Here is a 23,099-nt window from a genome sequence, read left to right on the forward strand (position 1 = left end):
AATTTAATTTCTTTTGACCAGGAATCAACATCAGGAAACGGTACACCATATACACATTCAGGATTTTCTTTACCACATTCTACCACTTTTTAATAATCCTGAATGGCCAGACTCATCAATAGTTTGGTACCACACCTACACCTTACCCTTTTATTTCATCTCCATGCATTCTTACACACTGATCATATGTGCATACATGTGCAAAAACAATGGAGAGATTAGGGTAGACATGGTTCATCCGACTGCTTAGGTAGGATCGGAACATTTAGGTGGTTAGACACGGACCTGTGTGTCTAGAGGTGTAAATAGAAAAATTGGGTGTTGTAAGTGTGTGATTGCATCGCAGTGTATATATTCGATTTCGGTTTGTATAAGTTTTCGTTCTAAAAAAAAAAAAAAAAAAAAAAAAAAAAAATGAAAATAAAAAAAAAAAAAAAAAAAAAAAAAAAAAAAAAAAAAAAAAAAAAAAAAGAGTTCATGTTTATATCTCATTCAGTAGATTTGATTTAGACATTTTATTTTTATTTTGTGTACTAGAGATGATGCTTTGTTTTAATTTGGGGTTAGAGTTTGAGATTTGTTGGGTTTTGATCATTTGAGACTTGAGCAGTTCGAAAACATGGTTATCAATATACTCGGTCTCTCCAGCGATTTTGCATAATGTTTTGCATTTTTTTTGTTATCGCTGATACCCACAAACACTTGAGCCTCACCTAATTAAACACTAAAACAGCCTCCCATGCACCGAGCCCGTTATACCTGATGGAGATATCTTTGGTGGAAAGGTCACGCACTTTTTAATGAATGTAAAGAGTTGATTACTTGAAACTGAGACTTGCAGGTCTGAAATATGGAAAGGTTTGCGCGGTCTTGGTGGGGATTTGGAATGAATGCCTTGACAGTCTCTGATTTAAGTGGTTAGCGAAATCACAAGGTAAGGTCTACTGAGGGTTAGTGAGCTCCCAAATTTTAATCCTCTTTACTTGAGGACAAGCAAAGATTCAAGTCTGGGGGAGTTGATATTCCGTGTTTTTAACGGTTTTAAACTCGTTTTGGAGCAATTAAATGGTCGGTTTTAATTAATGTTTTGGTCTATTTGATGCGTTTTGGTGTTCTTAAGTGTAATATGCAGGTTACTAGATAGCTTGAAAGAAAAGAACGCATTCGGGATTTATTCAGAAGCAAGATGGACCGAACAATGGACCGAATGAAGTATTGATCGCACAGAGCCACAGATCGACCGATCCGGTCCATGTGGATCGACCGATCCACGGTTTCAGCCACAGATCGACCGATCCGGTCCATGTGGATCGACCGATCTCAGGCGCTACGGGCTCCACACGCACAAACGAGCTTTTCACTCCTTTTTACCCACTCCCCTCAATAATTCACAGAAGAACTCGACTTTGGAGACTCAGAAAAGACCAGGGGCGACCAAGGAGGAGATTTACAAGTTCTAGAGAGAAGATTTGAGTGTTTTGTACTTGTTTTGGTGTGATTTGTGAAGATTTGTAAAGGAGTTCATCTCAAAACCATTTGGAGAAGATCTTCTGAACCTTTACTCTGTTTTAATACAATCTTATCATGTTTTCTTCATCAAAATCGTTTTGTTCTTGCTTAGTTATGTGTGAGTAGTCATCTAGTTGGGTTTAGGGGTTCTCATAGGGGATTTCTTGATGTTTTGATCCATAAAACGTGTGTAGACTAAGGGATTACGTTTTGGTTCTTCATCTAATGGATTTCTTACTGCTTGAACTGAATTGATCACTTAGTTCATGATTTCAGATTGTTTGATGCACCGAAAGTGATTGTTTGAACTTCCGAAAATACTTTAGATGAGCAAAGTGTCCTTAACCCTCGGAAGTTGATGTTATTGCGCTTTGTGAACATATTGAACCTGTTCTTAATGCTTGTTTAGAAATTGAAACTCAGCGGAAGTTAGTGTGGAGATTTCTATGACATAGAGAATTAGCGCTACGGAAGTAGGTTAATTCTAATATCGTGTTTGAGTTCTAGACGGTTCTTAATTTATCCATGTGTCTTCCATTAATTGTATCTTGATTAAAAAGAAATCCCTGAGAATTCCCAATGCCCAACGTTTGTTTTAAAATAGTTTTCAAATCGTTTAAATCATCTTTTTCCAGCTCGTTTATGTTTTGTGACACCTAAGAAAATTAAATAAAAATCATCAAAAATATATCTTGATTCGCTGTAGCTATTAACTTGTCTGCAACTCTACGTGTGATCATCGGTCCCTGTGGATTCGATCCCGCATTACTACTGCGTACTTTACTGTGCACTTGCAGTTAGATAATCGGGTTAAAACTCGAGACATCAGGCTTTCATTCCAAATCCCCACCAAGACCGCGCAAACCTTTCCATATTTCAGACCTGCAAGTCTCAGTTTCAAGTAATCAACTCTTTACATTCATTAAAAAGGGCGTGACCTTTCCACCAAAGATATATCCATCAGGTATAACGGGCTTGGTGTTTGGGAGGCTGTTTTAGTGTTTAATTAGGTGAGGCTCAAGTGTTTGTGGGTATCAGTGATAACAAAAAAAATGCAAAACATTATGCAAAATCGCTGGAGAGACCGAGTATATTGATAACCATGTTTTCGAACTGCTCAAGTCTCAAATGATCAAAACCCAACAAATCTCAAACTCTAACCCCAAATTTAAACGAAGCATCATCTCTAGTACATAAAATAAAAATAAAATGTCTAAATCAAATATACTGAATGAGATATAAACATGAACTTTTTTTTTTTTTTTTTTTTTTTTCTGAAGAAAACTTATACAAACCGAAATCGAATATATACACTGCGATGCAATCACACACTTACAACACCCAATTTTTCTATTTACACCTCTAGACACACAGGTCCGTGTCTAACCACCTAAATGTTCCGATCTTACCTAAGCAGTCGGATGAACCATGTCTACCCTAATCTCTCCATTGTTTTTGCACATGTATGCACATATAATCAGCGTGTAAGAATGCATGGAGATGAAATAAAAGGGTAAGGTATAGGTGTGGTACCAAACTATTGATGAGTCTGGCCATTCAGGATTATTAAAGAGTAGTAGAATGTGGTAAAGAAAATCCTGAATGTGTATATGGTGTACCGTTTCCTGATGTTGATTCCTGGTCAAAAGAAATTAAATTCATTAGTGGTCAAAAATAGTTGAGTCGATTACAATTCACTGAGACTTGATAAATGATTTAAAGAGAGGTTGCTTGGTCAAGTGGTTCCTCGGTTTGTCTGCGCTAACAGTCCTGAAAAATGGTCAATATGAAATTTAATGCACAACACACAAGGAAATAGTCTAATAATCATCACAGGGTCTGAGAAAAATACGTAGAGAGTTTTTGAAACACAAAGAAAATAAAAGAAATAAAAGCAATATGGTACATAAGTAGCATCCTCCCCCAGACTTACTTCACACCGTCTCGGTGTGAAAATAATTCCAAGAAAGATTACCGATCAGGCGTTGCGGTCAGTGCGCCTCTTGGAGCGCCTCTCCAAGGCTCCATCATCATCAGAGTCCTCCGCTGCCTCAGGTCCAGCAACGGTGTCGTGGGCGCCTTCGATCCATAGGCGTCGGATCGATCGATCTCAGCTTGTTCGTGATACATGCCTGAAAATCATCTAAAAACACAAACAAAAATCAATTCACACAAGAAAACATAATCACAAAAGAGAAAGAAAATCAAACCATGTGGGTTGCCTCCCACTCAGCGCTTGTTTAAAGTCGCGAGCCTGACTATTTTGTTGTCCTTAGGTGAGATCAGGTTCCGATAAAGGAATGTTGGTTCCTCCTTCAGCATTAAAAACAAATTTCGCCTCTTTGCACAGCAGACGGGTGAGTGGTCTCGCTATCATAGAGAAGTCTTTGATAAACCTCCTGTAGAAACCGGCATGTCCCAGAAAACTCCGAATATCCGTCACTGTCCTGGGAGGCTGTAGGCTGGTCATAACTTCAATCTTTGCTTTGTCAACCTCGATACCCTGCTCTGATATCCTGTGACCCAAAACAATGCCATCTTTCACCATGAAATGGCACTTCTCCCAATTTAACACCAAGTTCTTCTCCTCACATCTTTCCAGCATCTGGTCAATGAAAAGAAGTGGGAAGTTGTCCTTCCTTGTGGCTGAGTTTAGCTTCCGGTAGTCAATGCACAGCCTATGCCCTGTGACTGCTCTGGTAGGAATCAGCTCAGCCTTCTCATTTGTGATGACAGTGATGCCACCCTTCTTAGGAACCACATGAACCGGGCTCACCCAAGTGCTGTCTGAAATCGGGTAGATCACCCCTGCACTCAACAGCTTTAGAATCTCTTTTTTCACAACTTCCATCAGTTTGGGATTCAGTCTTCGCTGGTGCTCTATGGACGTCTTTGACTCATCCTCCAAGTGAATCTTGTGCATGCAAAGATCTGGAGAAATACCTGTAATATCATCCAAAGAGTACCCCAATGCTTTTCTATACTTTCGCAATTTTGAAAGAAGCAAAGCGGTCTCCACATTATTCAGGTTAGCACAAATAATAACAGGATATGTGGAATTCGGTCCCAAGAATGCATACCTCAGCCCAGCTGGGAGGGCTTTAAGTTCCACCTTTGGAGCATTCTCCTCACTCCAATCTGGTTGGGAGGATGATGGTTTGACGGTTTTATCGGTGCCTGAGTCTTCAAGGCTGACATAGGCGACATGCTTCTCAATCGGTGGGGCTGAATCCAAAATCTCAGAAAATCCAACCACTTCTTGGTTCATGAACCCGAACTCACTCTCCCTTTGGGTCAATGCGACTTGTAGAGGATCATCAGTGTGCAACTCTTCATCCATTTCCTCCACCAGTTCAGTCAATGTATCAACCCAGAAAGTCTGTCCATCAATAGTCGGGTTTTTCAGCACCTTCTCCACATTGTATCTCATCGCCATGTCTCCTAGACGTAAGTCTATATGCCCATTCTGTACATCAATCATGGCTCCAGCAGTAGCTAAAAACGGTCTTCCCAAAATGAGAGGATCTTTAGGTTCCTCTTCCAGCTCCAGAACTACAAAATCGGTAAGCACGTATCCCTTTCCAACACCAACAGGGATGTTTTCTAATACACCGACTGGTCTTCGCACTGATCGGTCAGCAAGGACCAAGGAGATCCTTGTAGGTTTGTAGTTCGTCATGCCTAGCCTCTCAGAGACAGAGAAAGGCATTAGGCTCACACCTGAACCCAGATCGCAGAGACTCTTCTCAAAGGTAAGTGATCCAATGCGGCATGGTAGAACAAATGCTCCAGGGTCTTCATGCTTTTTAGGCATGACATTTTGTAGAACTGCGCTACATTCCTCATTGAGCATCAACACACCCCGCTCTAGGCTCATCTTATTGGTAAGAATCTCCTTCATGTACCTTTTAAGAGAAGGTACCATCTTCACCGCTTCAACAAATGGCAATCTCACATGTAACTCCCCAACAAGGTTCTTTAGCTTCTCGTATTCACGTTCCTTGATCTTCTGCCTTGGTCTGGATGGGTATGGAGCCTTAGGAACATAAGCAGGAGGCGCCACATACACCTCTTCAGGTTCAGAGGAATTTAGCTTCGTCGACACGGGATCGGTCGATCCAGATGGCCCGGATCGGTCGATCTCCTTCCCCTTGGATCGGTCGATCTGTTCTTGAGATCGGTTGATCTCTTTCTCTTTTGATTCCTCAATCGTTTTTCCACTCCTAAGTGTTATAGCATTCACAAACTCCTTGGGATTTGTCTCTGACTTCCCTGGTAGAAATCCAGGTGCTGTTCTGCTGCTGGAGGCGGTTTGAGCAACTTGCTTTTCCAAAACTTTCAAACGGGTGTTCAAAGCTTCGAACTTCCCATTAAGCTCTCCATACATGTTATCCACCTTGGTGTTTATCTCTGCAGTGCTATTCTTCTGACCTTCTAGCACCATTTGCAGCATCTTCTTAATTTCGTTATCCTGAGAAGGCTGTGACGAAGAGGCATTTCCTTGATTCTGATAGTTGTTGTACTGCTGCCTTTGCTGAAATCCTGAGTTGCCCGAGTTGTTCCCTTGATATTGATTTCTGTTCTGAAATCCTTGGTTGAACACACTCTGGTTCTGATTCTGGTTCTGCCTGTTTCCTGCCTGAGGGTAGGACTGATGTTGTGGATTCTCCACATTGTTGCTCCGGTAAGACAGATTATTTTGCTGGTTTTGATTCCACCCAAGGTTCTGATTGTAGCCTATGTTGTAGTTTCCTTGACCACCAATGTAGTTCACATCAGCATGCATATCATGTGAATCATAACCAACAGCTTCTTGTGAGGAACGATAGTCTTGCTCCTCCACAAATTTCACAGATTTCTGATCTCTCTTGAGAAGCATCTCAATCTTGGCATTCAGCTCATCTATCTTCTTGGATTCATAACCAACACCCTTCTGGCTGGTATCAAACTTTGACTTGCGGTTTGCTTTGCTGGATGACAGGTTATTCAACAAGGTGTAAGCTTCTTCAACAGTCTTGGTCATGAAATCACCATTACTTGCTGTGTCCATGGCATCTTGACTCTCTTCATGAACTCCATTATAGAAAATGTTCAGCAAACTCACATCAGTGTAACCATGGTGAGGGCAATCCTGTGTGTACTCCTTGAAACGCTCCCAAGCCTCATGAAAGCTTTCCGAATCAAGCTGTTGAAAGCTTCCAATTCTGCTTCTTAGATATGTGGACCTTGACTTGGTGAAGAAATGCTGTAGAAAAGCAGCTCTTGTCTCTTCCCATGTAGTGAGAGATCCTGGAGGGGTGGACTTTAACCATCTGATAGCTTTATCAGCTAAGGAAAACGGGAACAGCCTGCATTTCAAAGCGCCTTGAGGAACTCCATTATGTCTGCTGGTGTCACAGACTCGCTCAAAATGCTCCAAGTGATACATCGGGTCCTCAGACGGGTTTCCATGAAACGGATTTTTCTCCACCAAATTAATGAGACCAGTCTTGATCTCAAAGTCTCTTCTCTCAATGGGAGGTGGGCGAATCCCAGAACGATCGGCATAGAATGCATCTGGTGTATCATAATGTGCAAGCGTCATCCTAGGCATGCCATAGTCTCCAGCCTGTTGTCTTGCAGCTACGCCAGCCTGCTGATTATCACCAGCGTTGTTGCCTTCTCGTTCTCTTACAGGAATTGGATTTTGCGGGTTGTCCTGAAATTGTTCTTCTTGGTGTTCAGCCATTTCAACCTCTTCAGCGGACTCAAGTCTTTTCTTTTACACTTGTCTCTCTAGGCGGCCGAGCTCTAACTCCAAAGGTATTAAATTCGATGATCCTTTGCTTCTAGTATGAAATCCGCTCATTCACCTGAAAACACAAACAGAAAGAGAAAGACAGAAACATTAGACAAAATAAAAAAAAATGCTATAATCTTAAACTGATCATTAACTCTAGGGTGACCAAATGGTCCCCGGCAACGGCGCCAAAAATTTGATGTCTCGAGTTTTAACCCGATTATCTAACTGCAAGTGCACAGTAAAGTACGCAGTAGTAATGCGGGATCGAATCCACAGGGACCGATGATCACACGTAGAGTTGCAGACAAGTTAATAGCTACAGCGAATCAAGATATATTTTTGATGGTTTTTATTTAATTTTCTTAGGTGTCACAAAACATAAACAAGCTGTAAAAAGATGATTTAAACGGTTTGAAAACTATTTTAAAACAAACGTTGGGCATTGGGAATTCTCAGGGATTTCTTTTTAATCAAGATACAATTAATGGCAGACACAGGGATATATTAAGAACCGTCTAGAACTCAAACACGATATCAGAATTAACCTACTTCCGTAGCGCTAATTCTCTATGTTATAGAAAATTCCACACTAACTTCCGCTGAGTTTCAATTTCTAAACAAGCATTAAGAACAGGTTCAATATGTTCACAAAGCGCAATAACATCAACTTCCGAGGGTTAAGGACACTTTGCTCATCTAAAGTATTTTCGGAAGTTCAAACAATCACTTTCGGTGCATCAAACAATCTGAAATCATGAACTAAGTGATCAATTCAGTTCAAGCAGTAAGAAATCCATTAGATGAAGAACCAAAACGTAATCCCTTAGTCTACACACGTTTTATGGATCAAAACATCAAGAAATCCCCTATGAGAACCCCTAAACCCAACTAGATGACTACTCACACATAACTAAGCAAGAACAAAACGATTTTGATGAAGAAAACATGATAAGATTGTATTAAAACAGAGTAAAGGTTCAGAAGATCTTCTCCAAATGGTTTTGAGATGAACTCCTTCACAAATCTTCACAAATCACACAAAATAAGTACAAAACTCTCAAATCTCTCTCTAGAACTTGTAAATCTCCTCCTTGGTCGCCCCTGGTCTTTTCTGAGTCACAAAGGTCGAGTTCTTCTCTGAATTATTGAGGGGAGTGGGTAAAAAGGAGTGAAAAGCTCGTTTGTGCGTGTGGAGCCCGTAGCGCCTGAGATCGGTCGATCCACATGGCCCGGATCGGTCGATCTCGTGTATGAAAGCCTGGGATCGGTCGATCCAGGTGGCCCGGATCGGTCGATCCAGGTGGCCCGGATCGGTCGATCTCGTGCTCTGTGCGATCAATACTTCATTCGGTCCATTGTTCGGTCCATCTTGCTTTTGAATAAATCCCGAATGCGTTCTTTTCTTTCAAGCTATCTAGTAACCTGCATATTACACTTAAGAACACCAAAACGCATCAAATAGACCAAAACATTAATTAAAACCGACAATTTAATTGCTCCAAAACGAGTTTAAAACCGTTAAAAACACGGAATATCAGTTCATTGTATTTAAAGCTTGATCAGCATTGCTATTTGCTTATATATATATAGTGTTTGGTAACAATGCATTCTCATGGAGTTGATGAATTATGTTGTGACTTATTTATTTAACTTTTGAACATGTGTGAGTTCTATATCCTGTCATGATGTATCGAAGTAAAGATTCTGGCATGTCATTTACTGAATCAGTACTTTGTAGGTTCACAGAATGTAAAATGATCGGTTTAGTTCATTACTAGACAGTTGGATTGTGTAATTCTCGTTTTTAAGCAATGAGCTTCAACCTCTAAGATGGACACGTGCCCTTTATATTAGTTTTTCCTTGGAGTCCGGTGATCATATTGGACTCTTATTCACAGTTCTGGTATAGATTGAAGAAGTGATCAAAGTGTTGTATTTGTTCTTTCTTTCTTTCTAACTTACATGTTACACAACATTATTGATGCAGCTATGAAGCTACATCATCTAGGAAAAACTGTAGCCTCAAGGTTTGATCACGCGACTGCGGCAGTCGGCAGTAGCATCTGTTTTCTTGGTATGGTTTCTTTCTTCGTCCTCTGAACTTTGTAATAGTTGTCTTAAACGCAATTTCGTGTGGTGAAATCAGTTTCTCTGGGTTAAATTGCAGGGATTTGGATCGCTGTTTTTGCTACTTGCTAGTGGTGTTTATGTCTGATCCTTCGTCCTCAATACTATTCCCAACTAGACAGAACTAGTTTCAATGAACAAAGATAGAACGCGATGAGACGATGACGATGGTAGGGCACTGTCAGGGAGATAGATTCACGGACCAACACGTGCTCTCTTCAGCTGCGTTATACAAAAAAAAACTATTAGTTCGAGAAAAAACGGAAGAAATAAAAAAAGGAGAGTTATTTGCAAATATACTCTCTTGTTTCACGAAAAGAATATTGATGCCAAGTTAATCGGAAAATAAAAGAAGAAAAGAATCGTTTAGGTTTGAGTCGTTTGAATCTATTTTCTTAAAACAAACTACTAAATTACATGTTTGGATCTATTTTCTTATTAATTTGGTATGCTGATGATGTTTAAGAATTATATATACTAGAGTCATTCTCACGTGTATGATGATCAACAATTGCATAAAGTTGTAAAGCACAGGAGAAAAGTTGTAAAGTAAAAGTTTGGTGTAAATCATGTTTTTTTCACAACAAACCATTAACTTTAATATGTGGTGACAAGATAGAGCATTGTGAAATGTGTGAAACATATTCTCAAGGTTTCAAGTATACCGACTTTAAGTACTGCAGCATTGATGTTAAGTGTGCCATGCTTTCTGAATCTATCATCCATGAAAGTCATCCATGCACCTTGTACTACATTACCAACACGTATATAAAATGCGCTTCTTGCAATGAAGGGGGCTGTCGATCGTTTAGTTGCGATGACTGCAGCTTTGGACTACATGAAAGATGTGCTGTTTTGCCAAAAACAATACAACACTGGTATGATGAACATCTTATATTTTTATGTTACAACAAAAACAAGAGAGGAGGAGAATATTGGTGTGATATATGCGAGGAACAAATAGATACCATGATCTGGTTCTACACATGTGATAGTTGCTGTGTCACGTTCCATACTGAATGTGTTCTCGGCGACTTTTCACGTTTTATGCCGGGACGGATAGTCACACATAGAAATTGGAGGATCAAAGCGATGCAAACCAGTCCGGGTTTCTTACCACGTTGTTACATTTGTCATACTCAACGCGCAGTTCCCTTTGTTTTAAACTTATGTAATCCCCAAAATAATGTTTTCATCTGTTCTTTAGAATGTTTAGTCAGAACTAGGCTAGGCAGAACCTCATTTCGTGAAGTTGTGTATTTTATTTTATATAGATTTGTATTAAATTCATATCTACGAAACAATGAATAAATACTGTGTGTGTGTGTGTTTTTTTGATAGATTTTTTTTTCGTGAAGCCATTTCTTACCCAACGGCCTTTCAAAGTAATCTTGGGCTTACTGAACTGAATCGACTCGTGTGTGTGTAAAAGAATCATTCATCATCATCAGTCAAAGAAACACTAATGGTAACTCTAGATCCGTCCAAATGTTCTCCATACTAAATTGATCTCTTCTTCACTTAGGATCTCCGTTTTTGTTGTTCCGGCGAGAAGGCGGCGAGTCTGATTGCGGTGGCGATGTAGCCGACTTTATCGGTGTTCACACTGACGATTGGCCTCGTCATTACCGCTTTCTTCTTCATGTAAGCTAAACTCGATCCGATCGGAACCCCAACTGATGTTATATTTGCTTGATTGGTATCAGCTTGTGGCGTTCTCAGTCCTGGATCTCTCTCCTCTTGTAACGTGTTCATTGTATTTAAAGCTTGATCAGCATTGCTATTTGCTTATATATATATAGTGTTTGGTAACAATGCATTCTCATGGAGTTGATGAATTATGTTGTGACTTATTTATTTAACTTTTGAACATGTGTGAGTTCTATATCCTGTCATGATGTATCGAAGTAAAGACTCTGGCATGTCAGTTACTGAATCAGTACTTTGTAGGTTCACAGAATGTAAAATGATCGGTTTACTACTAGACAGTTGGATTGTGTAATTCTCGTTTTTAAGCAATGAGTTTCAACCTCTAAGATGGACACGTGCCCTTTATATTAATTTTTTCCTTGGAGTCCGGTGGTCATATTGGACTCTTATTCACAGTTCTGGTATAGATTGAAGAAGTTATCAAAGTGTTGTATTTGTTATTTCTTTCTTTCTAACTTGCATGTTACACAACATTATTGATGCAGCTATGAAGCTACATCATCTAGGAAAAACTGTAGCCTCAAGGTTTGATCTCGCGACTGCGGCAGTAGCATCTGTTTTCTTGGTATGGTTTCTTTCTTCGTCCTCTGAACTTTGTAATAGTTGTCTTAAACGCAATTTCGTGTGGTGAAATCAGTTTCTCTGGGTTAAATTGCAGGGATTTGGATCGCTGTTTTTGCTACTTGCTAGTGGTGTTTATGTCTGATCCTTCGTCCTCAATACTATTCCCAACTAGACAGAACTAGTTTCAATGAACAAAGATAGAACGCGATGAGACGATGACGATGGTAGGGCACTGTCAGGGAGATGGATTCACGGACCAACACGTGCTCTCTTCAGCTGCGTTATACAAAAAAAAAACTATTAGGGGCCTGTTTGTTTCTCCATCTGGATGGGTCATCTGGATGAAGATGAGAGTTTTGTTTGTTTATGCACTAAAAGTGCAACTCATTCAGATGGATCATCCGGATGACTTTTGGAAATTTAGTCTTAATTTTAAAGTTCATTCAGCTGAACCAATTTGGATCATTTGAATGGAGATGGTTCATTCAAAATGGTATAATGTCTATTATATTCCTAATGTAATTCACAAATTACAAACCTAAACATAATATCATTTTTGTCACAAACGAAAACTAACAAAACTACAAAAACACTTTTTCCCTGCTAAAAACTATTTTTTCACGCCAAAACCCCAAAACGCATTTTCCCGCTAAAATTGCAAAAAAATATTTTCCCGTCAAAATTGCAAAAACGTGTTTTTCCGCAAAAACCGAAAACATGTTTTCATGCCAAAATCACAAAAAAATGTTTTCACGCTAACACCCCAAAATACATTTTTCCGTCAAAACACAAAAAACACGTTTTCCCGCCAAAGTCGCAAACCGTGTTTTCCCTCCAAAATTTCAAAAACGTGTTTTCCAGCCAAAACCAAAAAATGTGTTTTCCCGCCAAAACCAAAAAACGTGTTTCGCCAAAACCGAAAAATTTGTATTTTTCCGCCAAAACCGAAAAATCTCGTTTTCCCGCGAAAACTGTAAAAATGTGTTCCCGCCAAAACCGCAAAAACGCGTTTTCCCGCCAAAACCGCAAAAACGAGTTTTTCCGCCAAAACCGCAAACGCGTTTTCCCGCCAAAACCGCAAACGCGTTTTCCCGTCAAAACAACAAAAACGCGTTTTTCCGCCAAAACAGCAAAAACGCGTTTTCCCGCCAAAACCGCAAAAACGCGTTTTCCCGCCAAAACCACAAAAGCATGTTTTTTGCCAAAATCGCAAAAAATGTGTTTTCCTCCAAAAACGCAAAAAATGCATTTCCCGCCAAAAACGTGTTTTCCTGACTAAACCGCAAAAACGCGTTTTCCCGCCAAAATCGCAAAAATGCGTTTTCCCGCCAAAATCGCAAAAACGTGGTTCCCTCCAAAACCGCAAAAACGTGTTTTCTCGCCAAAAACGTGTTTTCCCGTCAAAACCGCAAAAACATGTTTTCTCGCCAAAACCAAAAATTTGTATTTTCCCGCCAAAACCGAAAATATCGTTTTCCCGCCAGAACCGAAAAATCTTGTTTTCAGCCAAAGCATAAAAAAATGTGTTTTCTCGCTAAAACCGAAAAAGCTTGTTTTCCCGCCCAAACTGCAAAAAGAAAACTCGTTAATTTTGAAATAATTCTAATGTTAATATGTTTAACTAAATAATTAAATGTAATATAGTTAAAATTAATATTAAACATATGATTAAATCAACACAAGGATATTTTGGTAATTTCTTTACTAAACTCATTTGAATGGAAATGAAAATAAAGAAACAAACATAAGATCCATTTAGATGATTCATCTAGATGAGCTATGTTAATGGACAAACAAACAATCAAAAAAATCTGAATGGATCATTTGAATAGATCATACAAAAGAATCATTTGGATGGAGATGACAAATGATGAAACAAACAGCCCCTAGTTCGAGAAAAAACGGAAGAAATAAAAAGGGAGAGTTATTTGCAAATATACTCTCTTGTTTCACGAAAAGAATATTGATGCCAAGTTAATCGGAAAATAAAAGAAGAAAGAATCGTTTAGGTTTGAGTCGTTTGAATCTATTTTCTTAAAACAAACTACTAAATTATATTTTCTTAAAAAGTAATAATACATAGAATAAATTTGTTAAGGCAGTAATTAAGAATTAATACCTTAATAATGAACTTAACTACTGGCTATATCAATAAATCATCAAACTGGCTGGCTGTACATGATTCGCGAATTAATAAATTAGTGAAGTAAGTATATATATTATATATAAATTTTATAAATATAAATAAAAAGTAAAAATATCAAATTAATTTTTATTTGATAAATATCTTTTATAGTTTTATTTGTTTTTGCATATATGTATCAAAAGAAAATTTAGATTAAAAAGAATGTTCCGAGTGAACAAAGGTAGTATCATGAGGTTTAGCAACACATGAGTGTAACCTGTTATTTCCTCTCCATCCAGAGAAGATAGATTGTTCCTTGAGTGATCAGTTTCCTTAGTAGCATACAAGAGCGCTCTCCTGCTGGAGAAAGAGGAGCCAAGCGATCCATTTGCTTTCAAATTTGCTTAGTTAACATTAATGTATTGACAAAAAAATAACAGTATTTTTTTTATTCATATTATGAATGATATATTTTATATTCCATCATAGCATATTTGAAAACAAAAATCTGCTGAAACATAACATTGATTGAATTCATTTTCAAAATTGATCAAACCATCTGAAAAGCACTCAAAGCAAAAATAAAGTTTTACAGTCGTATTAGCACCATTATAGGACTTCATATATCCGCGCAAAAGTATCTCAATTTAAGGATTTAAGATCGTAGGTGAACTAAATCTAAGATTTTATATAGCTGCGGAAAAATATTATAAAAAATACTGTTTTCCAGTCGTCGATTTAGCATATGCCAAACCTTGAAGTAAAAAACCATTAGCACCATCATAAAACTTTATATAGCCGCCTAAAAGTATCTCAATGTAAAGATCTTAGATATGGGTAAACTAAATTAAAAAAAATATATTTATCGCTCTTAATAGATGAAATATTATGTATAATGAAATGAACTATAAAAAGTTTTTTCTATCATAACCAATTACTTACTTTCATAGCCAAGTAAAACGAACATTAAAAAAAAGTCAATGTAGCCATTAGCGTTTTCATATAATTTTTAAAAATGATGAGATAATATTTGTCTAATAATAATTAAAAATAAATAATTAAATCTAATGTTATTTTTGTTGATGATAAAATTATATTTTCAATAACTTCATTACCATTTTAAAATATTTTTATATTATTTTATTTATTCCCGCGCCCGCTCGTAGGGCGGGTTACACCCTAGTTATGCCAAGAAACTCGGGAGATTTATATAAGGAAAACATATATGTTTCACCTCGCTCTAAAATTGGAGTATCTCATGATTTATATCATCCTTAACTTGTGGCGATGCTTCATTCCCAAGTTATTCGTCCAGGACCCCTCCACATCCCCCGAACTTACTAGTTCCGTAGACCCTCCTAATCTCAATTTAATACATTATACTTTGATCTAGTTTATTCGTTATCACAGCTCTTACTTCAGCTGAATTATGGTATCACTCTTTGATTTATCAATGCAGTCCATCAATGTAAGAGGTTATGTTTTCTTAGGTAAGGGATCGTAATGATTTTAATGGTTTTTTTTTGTCAAAGACTTAGTTTAGGGTAACAGAAAATCACGTTTTAATTTTCTTTAGTCTATCCCAGCACAAAATAGTTTCATAAAATTATATGTAAACCAATCGAAAAAGTGTTTTCCTATCCAATAAAGCAAAGGATCGCTTATGTTCGAGGAAATAACAATGCATGCGTTTAGGATATGTTCTTTTCTTGTTATTTGCTTATGATCAAAAACCTTTTACTTGTTGCATAATATTAGAATATTTAATGTATAAGCTAAGTTGCTGTATATATACACTAATCAACGTGCTCGATATTATTACAATCATTCACCACAGTGATTAGAATAAAATTACCAACTCACAAACACTCTTTGTATCCTTCGCCATGGGTTAACCTTTGTGATGGTTGCGGTTGGACAGGTGGTTATCGCAAAGACGGTTATCGTTGCTATGAGTGTAGATGTTTTTTTCACAAAGAATGTGCAGAGGCATCCTCAGATATCCACCAACCATCTCATCCTGAACACCCTCTCTCTCTGATGTTGGAATGGCCCGAAGTGAAACGCTGTAAGTTATGTGGAGAAAAATTGTTTTATATGTTTTACCATTGCTCTATATGTGATTTCGTTGTTGATACGGCGTGTGCCAAAAATCCACCACCAAATGTTATTGAATTTCCCAAAGCCCATGAACACTCGCTTGTTATCGCGAAGGATCTTTCTGATTTCAAATGTGGTTTTTGTGGAGAGGAAGATCATCTTAGGTATCGTTACAGATGTTATCTATGTATATTGGAATTCGAAATCAGGTGTTCTATGCTTTCTTTAGAGATAGACTACCCTTATCACCCTAAACATCCCCTTAAGTTCCTCACTAAAGAAGAACAACATTTCTCCCATGGGAAATGTCGTATATGTGGAAAAGAATTAAGATGGAAATTTTATCATTGTTCAATCTGTAAATTTAGTGTGGATGTTGATTGTGTGAGGGATCCTTCACCGCTTGCAATCTTATTTCCTAAGGCTCATGAACATCAACTCAGCCTTACACCAAGGAAAATATCTTTTGACTGTGATGCTTGTGGGATGGCGGGTGATCGGAGTCCTTATTCATGCCAACAATGTTATTTCATGATTCATCAAAGCTGTATTGACTTACCGGAGATCATCAACGTCAACCGTCACGAGCATCGTCTTTCTAGACGTCTTCATCTAAGTCTTGGGAGTTGGGTATGCAGATTTTGTCACAAAAACGTTGACTGGTCTTATGGGGCATATTCTTGCTCGATTTGTCCTAATTATGTCATTCATTCTAAATGTGCAATACGATCTGATGTATGGGACAAGTTAGAGCTGAAAGGGATACCAGAAGAACCTGGAGATATCGAACCATTTAAGGTAATAGATGAAAACTTGATATGTCATTTTAGTCACAAGGAACATTATTTACAATTCAACGAGGAAGGTATCATATCCGGTGGAAGCATTCGTTGTGAAGCATGTGTCTTACCTATATATTCTCAAGCATTCTATAGCTGCGTGCAATGCAATTTCATTCTCCATAAAACACGCGCTAATCTTTCTAGAAAGAAACGACATTTTTTTCACAACAAACCATTAACTTTAATATGTGGTGACAAGATAGAGCATTGTGAAATGTGTGAAACATATTCTCAAGGTTTCAAGTATACCGACTTTAAGTACTGCAGCATTGATGTTAAGTGTGCCATGCTTTCTGAATCTATCATCCATGAAAGTCATCCATGCACCTTGTACTACATTACCAACACGTATATAAAATGCGCTTCTTGCAATGAAGGGGGCTGTCGATCGTTTAGTTGCGATGACTGCAGCTTTGGACTACATGAAAGATGTGCTGTTTTGCCAAAAACAATACAACACTGGTATGATGAACATCTTATATTTTTATGTTACAACAAAAACAAGAGAGGAGGAGAATATTGGTGTGATATATGCGAGGAACAAATAGATACCATGATCTGGTTCTACACATGTGATAGTTGCTGTGTCACGTTCCATACTGAATGTGTTCTCGGCGACTTTTCACGTTTTATGCCGGGACGGATAGTCACACATAGAAATTGGAGGATCAAAGCGATGCAAACCAGTCCGGGTTTCTTACCACGTTGTTACATTTGTCATACTCAACGCGCAGTTCCCTTTGTTTTAAACTTATGTAATCCCCAAAATAATGTTTTCATCTGTTCTTTAGAATGTTTAGTCAGAACTAGGCTAGGCAGAACCTCATTTCGTGAAGTTGTGTATTTTATTTTATATAGATTTGTATTAAATTCATATCTACGAAACAATGAATAAATACTGTGTGTGTGTGTGTTTTTTTGATAGATTTTTTTTTCGTGAAGCCATTTCTTACCCAACGGCCTTTCAAAGTAATCTTGGGCTTACTGAACTGAATCGACTCGTGTGTGTGTAAAAGAATCATTCATCATCATCAGTCAAAGAAACACTGCTTCAAAATCGGTTTCTGTGGTTCCTCAGATCGAAGCGAAGCATAACGGAGATATATCTCTAGCTCCCAAAAAAAAGTGGTAACTCTAGATCCGTCCAAATGTTCTCCATACTGAATTGATCTCTTCTTCACTTAGGATCTCCGTTTTTGTTGTTCCGGCGAGAAGGCGGCGAAACCGATTGCGGTGGCGACTTTATCGGTGTTCACACTGACGATTGGCCTCGTCATTACCGCTTTCTTCTTCATGTAAGCTAAACTCGATCCGATCGGAACCCCAACTGATGTTATATTTGCTTGATTGGTATCAGCTTGTGGCGTTCTCAGTCCTGGATCTCTCTCCTCTTGTAACGTGTTCATTGTATTTAAAGCTTGATCAGCATTGCTATTTGCTTATATCCTACTATATAAAAGCTACTAATTTTGAGGCTTCTTAGGAGTGCCACATAGGACAAAATATTCCCCACCAATCAAACTGCCACGTCATCGCAAATGTTTAGATGATGGTTCTCGAACTATCCAAACCTATCAAAATAGTCAGTCCATTGTATAACTTATAGCTTCCTTTTCTTTAGTCTACTCGCCTCAGACGTCTCCAGTGACTCCAAATCTGTTCGTCTACCCAACTTCACCGGTGTAACTCCTACGACTACAACAATGGCACTTCAATGCTCCATTATAACTCATCAAGTGAAGACTCTTTGTACCTCTCCACATCCCTCCTCTCAATCTCTTGCCCAGTTCCTTAAATTTGATTTGTCACAAAAAGTCAGTGCATCAGATAGTTTTTAAAATTCAAATAATACTAGGTGTTTTTCTGTACCATGTGCAATGATAATTTTTTTAAAGTTAAATTATATTTAAAATGAAATTTATTAGTATTATATATTTTATTATTTATGACTAAAATTTAATATAAAGTTGATTATTTTTGAGACTATAATGTTTGCTATTGTGATAAATACCTTTTTACAGTACTCTGTTTGTATCTTTTTTTTATCAGTCATCTTCCTGTTCTTTTTTTCTTTTTGGTAAAATGATAAAAAAAGAATGAAGCTAAAATTAATCTTTTTGTTCTTGATCATTCACGTTATCTTCAAAGTTAATAACATGGCCAACGTAAATGATCGACGTTGAGATTTCAACTTTTTCTGATTTTTACTATTCTAATGTTTCAATATAATTTGAATATTCTCTTTGTTTTATAATATAATGGTTTAAAAGTATTTTTGTTTCACTATATAAATTGTTTTTATATTTCAATGTAACTTTATATTTATTGGATATTATGTGACCAATTAAATTATGTAAATTACTGTGTAATTGATTAAATTTATATATTAAATGACAGTTTTCTAAAGTAATAACTTTTAAATATTACATATTTTAATTAAAATTGATTACATTTTGAAACAGATAGAGTAATCTATAAACTAACTCTATATAGATATGAGGACAAAATTGTAAAGTGGTCTCATCTTGAATTTCTCTCATTTTGTGCATTCCTAATTGGGAGGAGATAATCAACATCTAATTTTATGTTACTCTTAGTATATTAGAAATAGTCGAACCGTGAACCAATTAAAAATGATATAAGAAAGGCATAAAGATGTATTTCCAGTTATCACAAATATAGAATCAATTGACAACAATTTAATTATGTCCAGCGTAGGACAACATAGAAGAGTTTTCATACCTTCTAATATTATAATATCTCATTATATTATTGGTTAAACCAGTTTTCTCTAGCACAAATACTCACTCTATTCTTAGAGTTTAAGCTTTTCTATCTGATGATATTAGTAGTTTGATCCAAAAAAAAAAAACGACTGAACTGTACATTATAATTGGAGAAGGAAAACAAACAAAAATCAACCGAAGACTTTTAAGGTATATGAAACAAAAATTGAAAATATCAATTCTCTGCAATTAAATAGTAATGCAATAAAATTGTAAAAATACAAAAAAAAAATACACAGAAAGAAAGATTTAGTAAAATAAAATCATTATATAATTTTCATAATTGATAGTGCTCAGCTACATTAAAAAGTCTAAATTTACAATATACACAGTTTTATTTACATCTTGAAACCTATTATCTAATTAAAATGATTCTAAAAAAAGTGCCAGCACGAAGAGTTAAAAAATATACTATAAAATATAATACATAACGTTAAAAATATATTATCAATAATCACTATAAAATCATGTTAGTAGTAACAAAATGAAATGACAACACATTTATTAAAACCATAGAACGACACGCAATAAGGTGTTATTAAATATACGAATTACAAATTAAATATGCTCAACGCAAACACACATAAAAGTGAGACATCATATTTGAATATATTTAAATAAATAATTTTAAATATATTATATTCTACATAATTTTAAAATTACTTTAAAAAAACTAAATTATTAAAAAATAATATACAAATAAAACTAAAGCAATATTTTGTAACGTCAAAATAATAAATGAATAAAAAATATAGTATGCTAATAAAACAGATTTTAAATTTTAAAGACTTCTAATTCATGTAATATTACAAAATTCAAAATTTGTTTATTACAATTAATATTTTTATTAGATATATTAAAATAATATTCTAGATCGATATTGAATTGTCAGTTTTCAACTATTACACTTAAAAAAATATTATTAAGTACGCTTTTTTTTTTTGAAAATGAGGTTTTATATTTTAAGTAGGTTATTGGAGTATTTTTTCTTTTCGTAAATTTATTCGAGATGAGATTCGGATCTTTTAAACTAAGATAATTTGTGTTCTATACATAATTATATTTTTTTTACATAACTCTAAAATCTCGGACTTGATTCTTCATATTTTATTAGTTAATTGTGTTACATATAATAGAAATATTTAATTCAAACTAAAAATATAAAAAAAAATCAAATTAAAAAATTAGTTATATATAATTTAATATATAAAAATTCACATATAAATAAAAATGATAAATGTAACAAATTTAAATATATTATCTGCGCGTAGCGCGGAAAAAGGATCTAGTATATATAGTGTTTGGTAACAATGCATTCTCATGGAGTTGATGAATTATGTTGTGACTTATTTATTTAACTTTTGAACATGTGTGAGTTCTATATCCTGTCATGATGTATCGAAGTAAAGACTCTGGCATGTCAGTTACTGAATCAGTACTTTGTAGGTTCACAGAATGTAAAATGATCGGTTTACTACTAGACAGTTGGATTGTGTAATTCTCGTTTTTAAGCAATGAGTTTCAACCTCTAAGATGGACACGTGCCCTTTATATTAATTTTTTCCTTGGAGTCCGGTGGTCATATTGGACTCTTATTCACAGTTCTGGTATAGATTGAAGAAGTTATCAAAGTGTTGTATTTGTTATTTCTTTCTTTCTAACTTGCATGTTACACAACATTATTGATGCAGCTATGAAGCTACATCATCTAGGAAAAACTGTAGCCTCAAGGTTTGAGCTCGCGACTGCGGCAGTAGCATCTGTTTTCTTGGTATGGTTTCTTTCTTCGTCCTCTGAACTTTGTAATAGTTGTCTTAAACGCAATTTCGTGTGGTGAAATCAGTTTCTCTGGGTTAAATTGCAGGGATTTGGATCGCTGTTTTTGCTACTTGCTAGTGGTGTTTATGTCTGATCCTTCGTCCTCAATACTATTCCCAACTAGACAGAACTAGTTTCAATGAACAAAGATAGAACGCGATGAGACGATGACGATGGTAGGGCACTGTCAGGGAGATGGATTCACGGACCAACACGTGCTCTCTTCAGCTGCGTTATACAAAAAAAAAACTATTAGTTCGAGAAAAAACGGAAGAAATAAAAAGGGAGAGTTATTTGCAAATATACTCTCTTGTTTCACGAAAAGAATATTGATGCCAAGTTAATCGGAAAATAAAAGAAGAAAGAATCGTTTAGGTTTGAGTCGTTTGAATCTATTTTCTTAAAACAAACTACTAAATTACATGTTTGGATCTATTTTCTTATTAATTTGGTATGCTGACAATGTTTAAGAATTATATATACTAGAGTCATTCGCCGACGTGTATGATGATCAACAATTGCATAAAGTTGTATAAAGTACAGGAGATAAGTTGTAAAGTAAAAGAGTTTGGTGTAAATCAAGAGCAGATATTAAGGTCTTAAAATAGAAAAGTGAAACTCATAGATAAATTGGTGGACTTTTTGACGAAGAGGACATGTAGATGTGATAGATTTTTTTGAGTTGGAGTGCCTGAAATTGTTTTAGAAAAATCAGTGAACATAACTTAGTAATATAAATAAATTTATTTAATTCATAGTATAGGTAGACGTACTTGAAAGTGGTGAGATATCCATCATCAGGGAATGAGTTTTAGATTTGATTTGTTTCTGTTGATAGCGAAAACACTGAATAGCAAATAAATGTGAATTATTAGTTAAATAACAACTTAAAACATCTTGAATGAGATGTTGAATTTAAAATTTTACTTACTCTCATGGGAACGAAGACGGTTGAAGATTTCTTTGTAGACTATGTTTTTCACTTTTTGTATCGGGTTTTATGAAATATATAATTTTGTGTAAATTTTCTTCTATGTTCAAGTTGTAAGTGTGATTATGTTAAGAGAATAGATTGAGTTTTCAAATACCAAAATTCTTTTTTTTTTTATGTTAGGGTATTTAATAAAGTGGAGAATAAGATCTTAATTTTGAAGAAATCTTAGTCGAATATATTTTGTAGTTGTTTAGAACAATGTCAGTAATTGTTATTACTAACACTTGTTGTTGTTTTTTTTATATAATTATGTTATATTTGAGGTTGTTATAAAAAAAGTGTTATATCTGATGATTTATTTTTGCTTTACGTCTGGGCCTCCAGTCATTCTTTCGCATCCACAATAGCTTTTGTTACTGTCTCTTGTTCAGAGAATGATTTTTTTTGAAAAAGTTTTTGGTTTCGTGCTGACCAGAGTGACAAGAGGATCCAAGGTGGTAGAGGACATTTACCCAGGCCCACGGGAGGAAGTGTTACTGCTTGTAGCAGTTTTTTCCATTCAACATCGAAGCTATTCTGAGGCAATGGTGTGAATTCAACAGAGAAAGGTATTAATTCCCAAACTTTTTTCTGCATAGGGGCAGTGGAAGAACATATGATTTATAGTTTCCTCTCCATCACAATGAACGCATTTAGCCTCTGTGATGATCTGTCTTGCCTCCAGTTGTCCCCTACTGGTAGTGCTCTGTGTTTGATTTTCCAAATGAATAGCTTGAGTTTTGGAGCAGTCTGAATTTTCCAC

General features: G+C 36.1%; 1 protein-coding gene, 1 long non-coding RNA gene and 1 other non-coding gene across 3 annotated transcripts; all 3 read left to right on the forward strand.

Moving 5' to 3' along the window:
* Window positions 1–6,620: 6,620 nt before the first annotated feature.
* LOC125581094 lies at window positions 6,621–6,727 on the forward strand. Its single transcript, XR_007318805.1, has one exon. It is a non-coding gene; the product is annotated as a small nucleolar RNA R71 (small nucleolar RNA).
* Window positions 6,728–9,323: 2,596 nt separating this feature from the next.
* On the forward strand, window positions 9,324–12,055 carry LOC111201846. The gene is made up of 3 exons (XR_007318352.1): window positions 9,324–9,365; window positions 9,459–11,693; window positions 11,787–12,055. It is a non-coding gene; the product is annotated as an uncharacterized LOC111201846 (long non-coding RNA).
* A 3,464-nt stretch (window positions 12,056–15,519) lies between these two features.
* Window positions 15,520–17,704, forward strand: LOC125580614. The gene is made up of 2 exons (XM_048745362.1): window positions 15,520–15,885; window positions 16,341–17,704. The coding sequence occupies exon 2, from the start codon at window positions 16,404–16,406 to the stop codon at window positions 17,652–17,654; it is 1,251 nt and encodes a 416-aa protein (XP_048601319.1). The 5' UTR covers window positions 15,520–15,885; window positions 16,341–16,403; the 3' UTR covers window positions 17,655–17,704.
* The last annotated feature ends 5,395 nt before the right edge of the window (window positions 17,705–23,099 follow it).

Source organism: Brassica napus, chromosome C1 (genome assembly GCF_020379485.1).
Source record: "Brassica napus cultivar Da-Ae chromosome C1, Da-Ae, whole genome shotgun sequence".
Lineage (NCBI taxonomy): Eukaryota > Viridiplantae > Streptophyta > Magnoliopsida > Brassicales > Brassicaceae > Brassica > Brassica napus.

What these genes read in the sequence shown, in the direction of transcription:
- LOC125580614 (XM_048745362.1), top strand. Translation starts at nt 16,404, where the DNA reads ATGGCGGGTGATCGGAGTCCTTATTCATGCCAACAATGTTATTTCATG.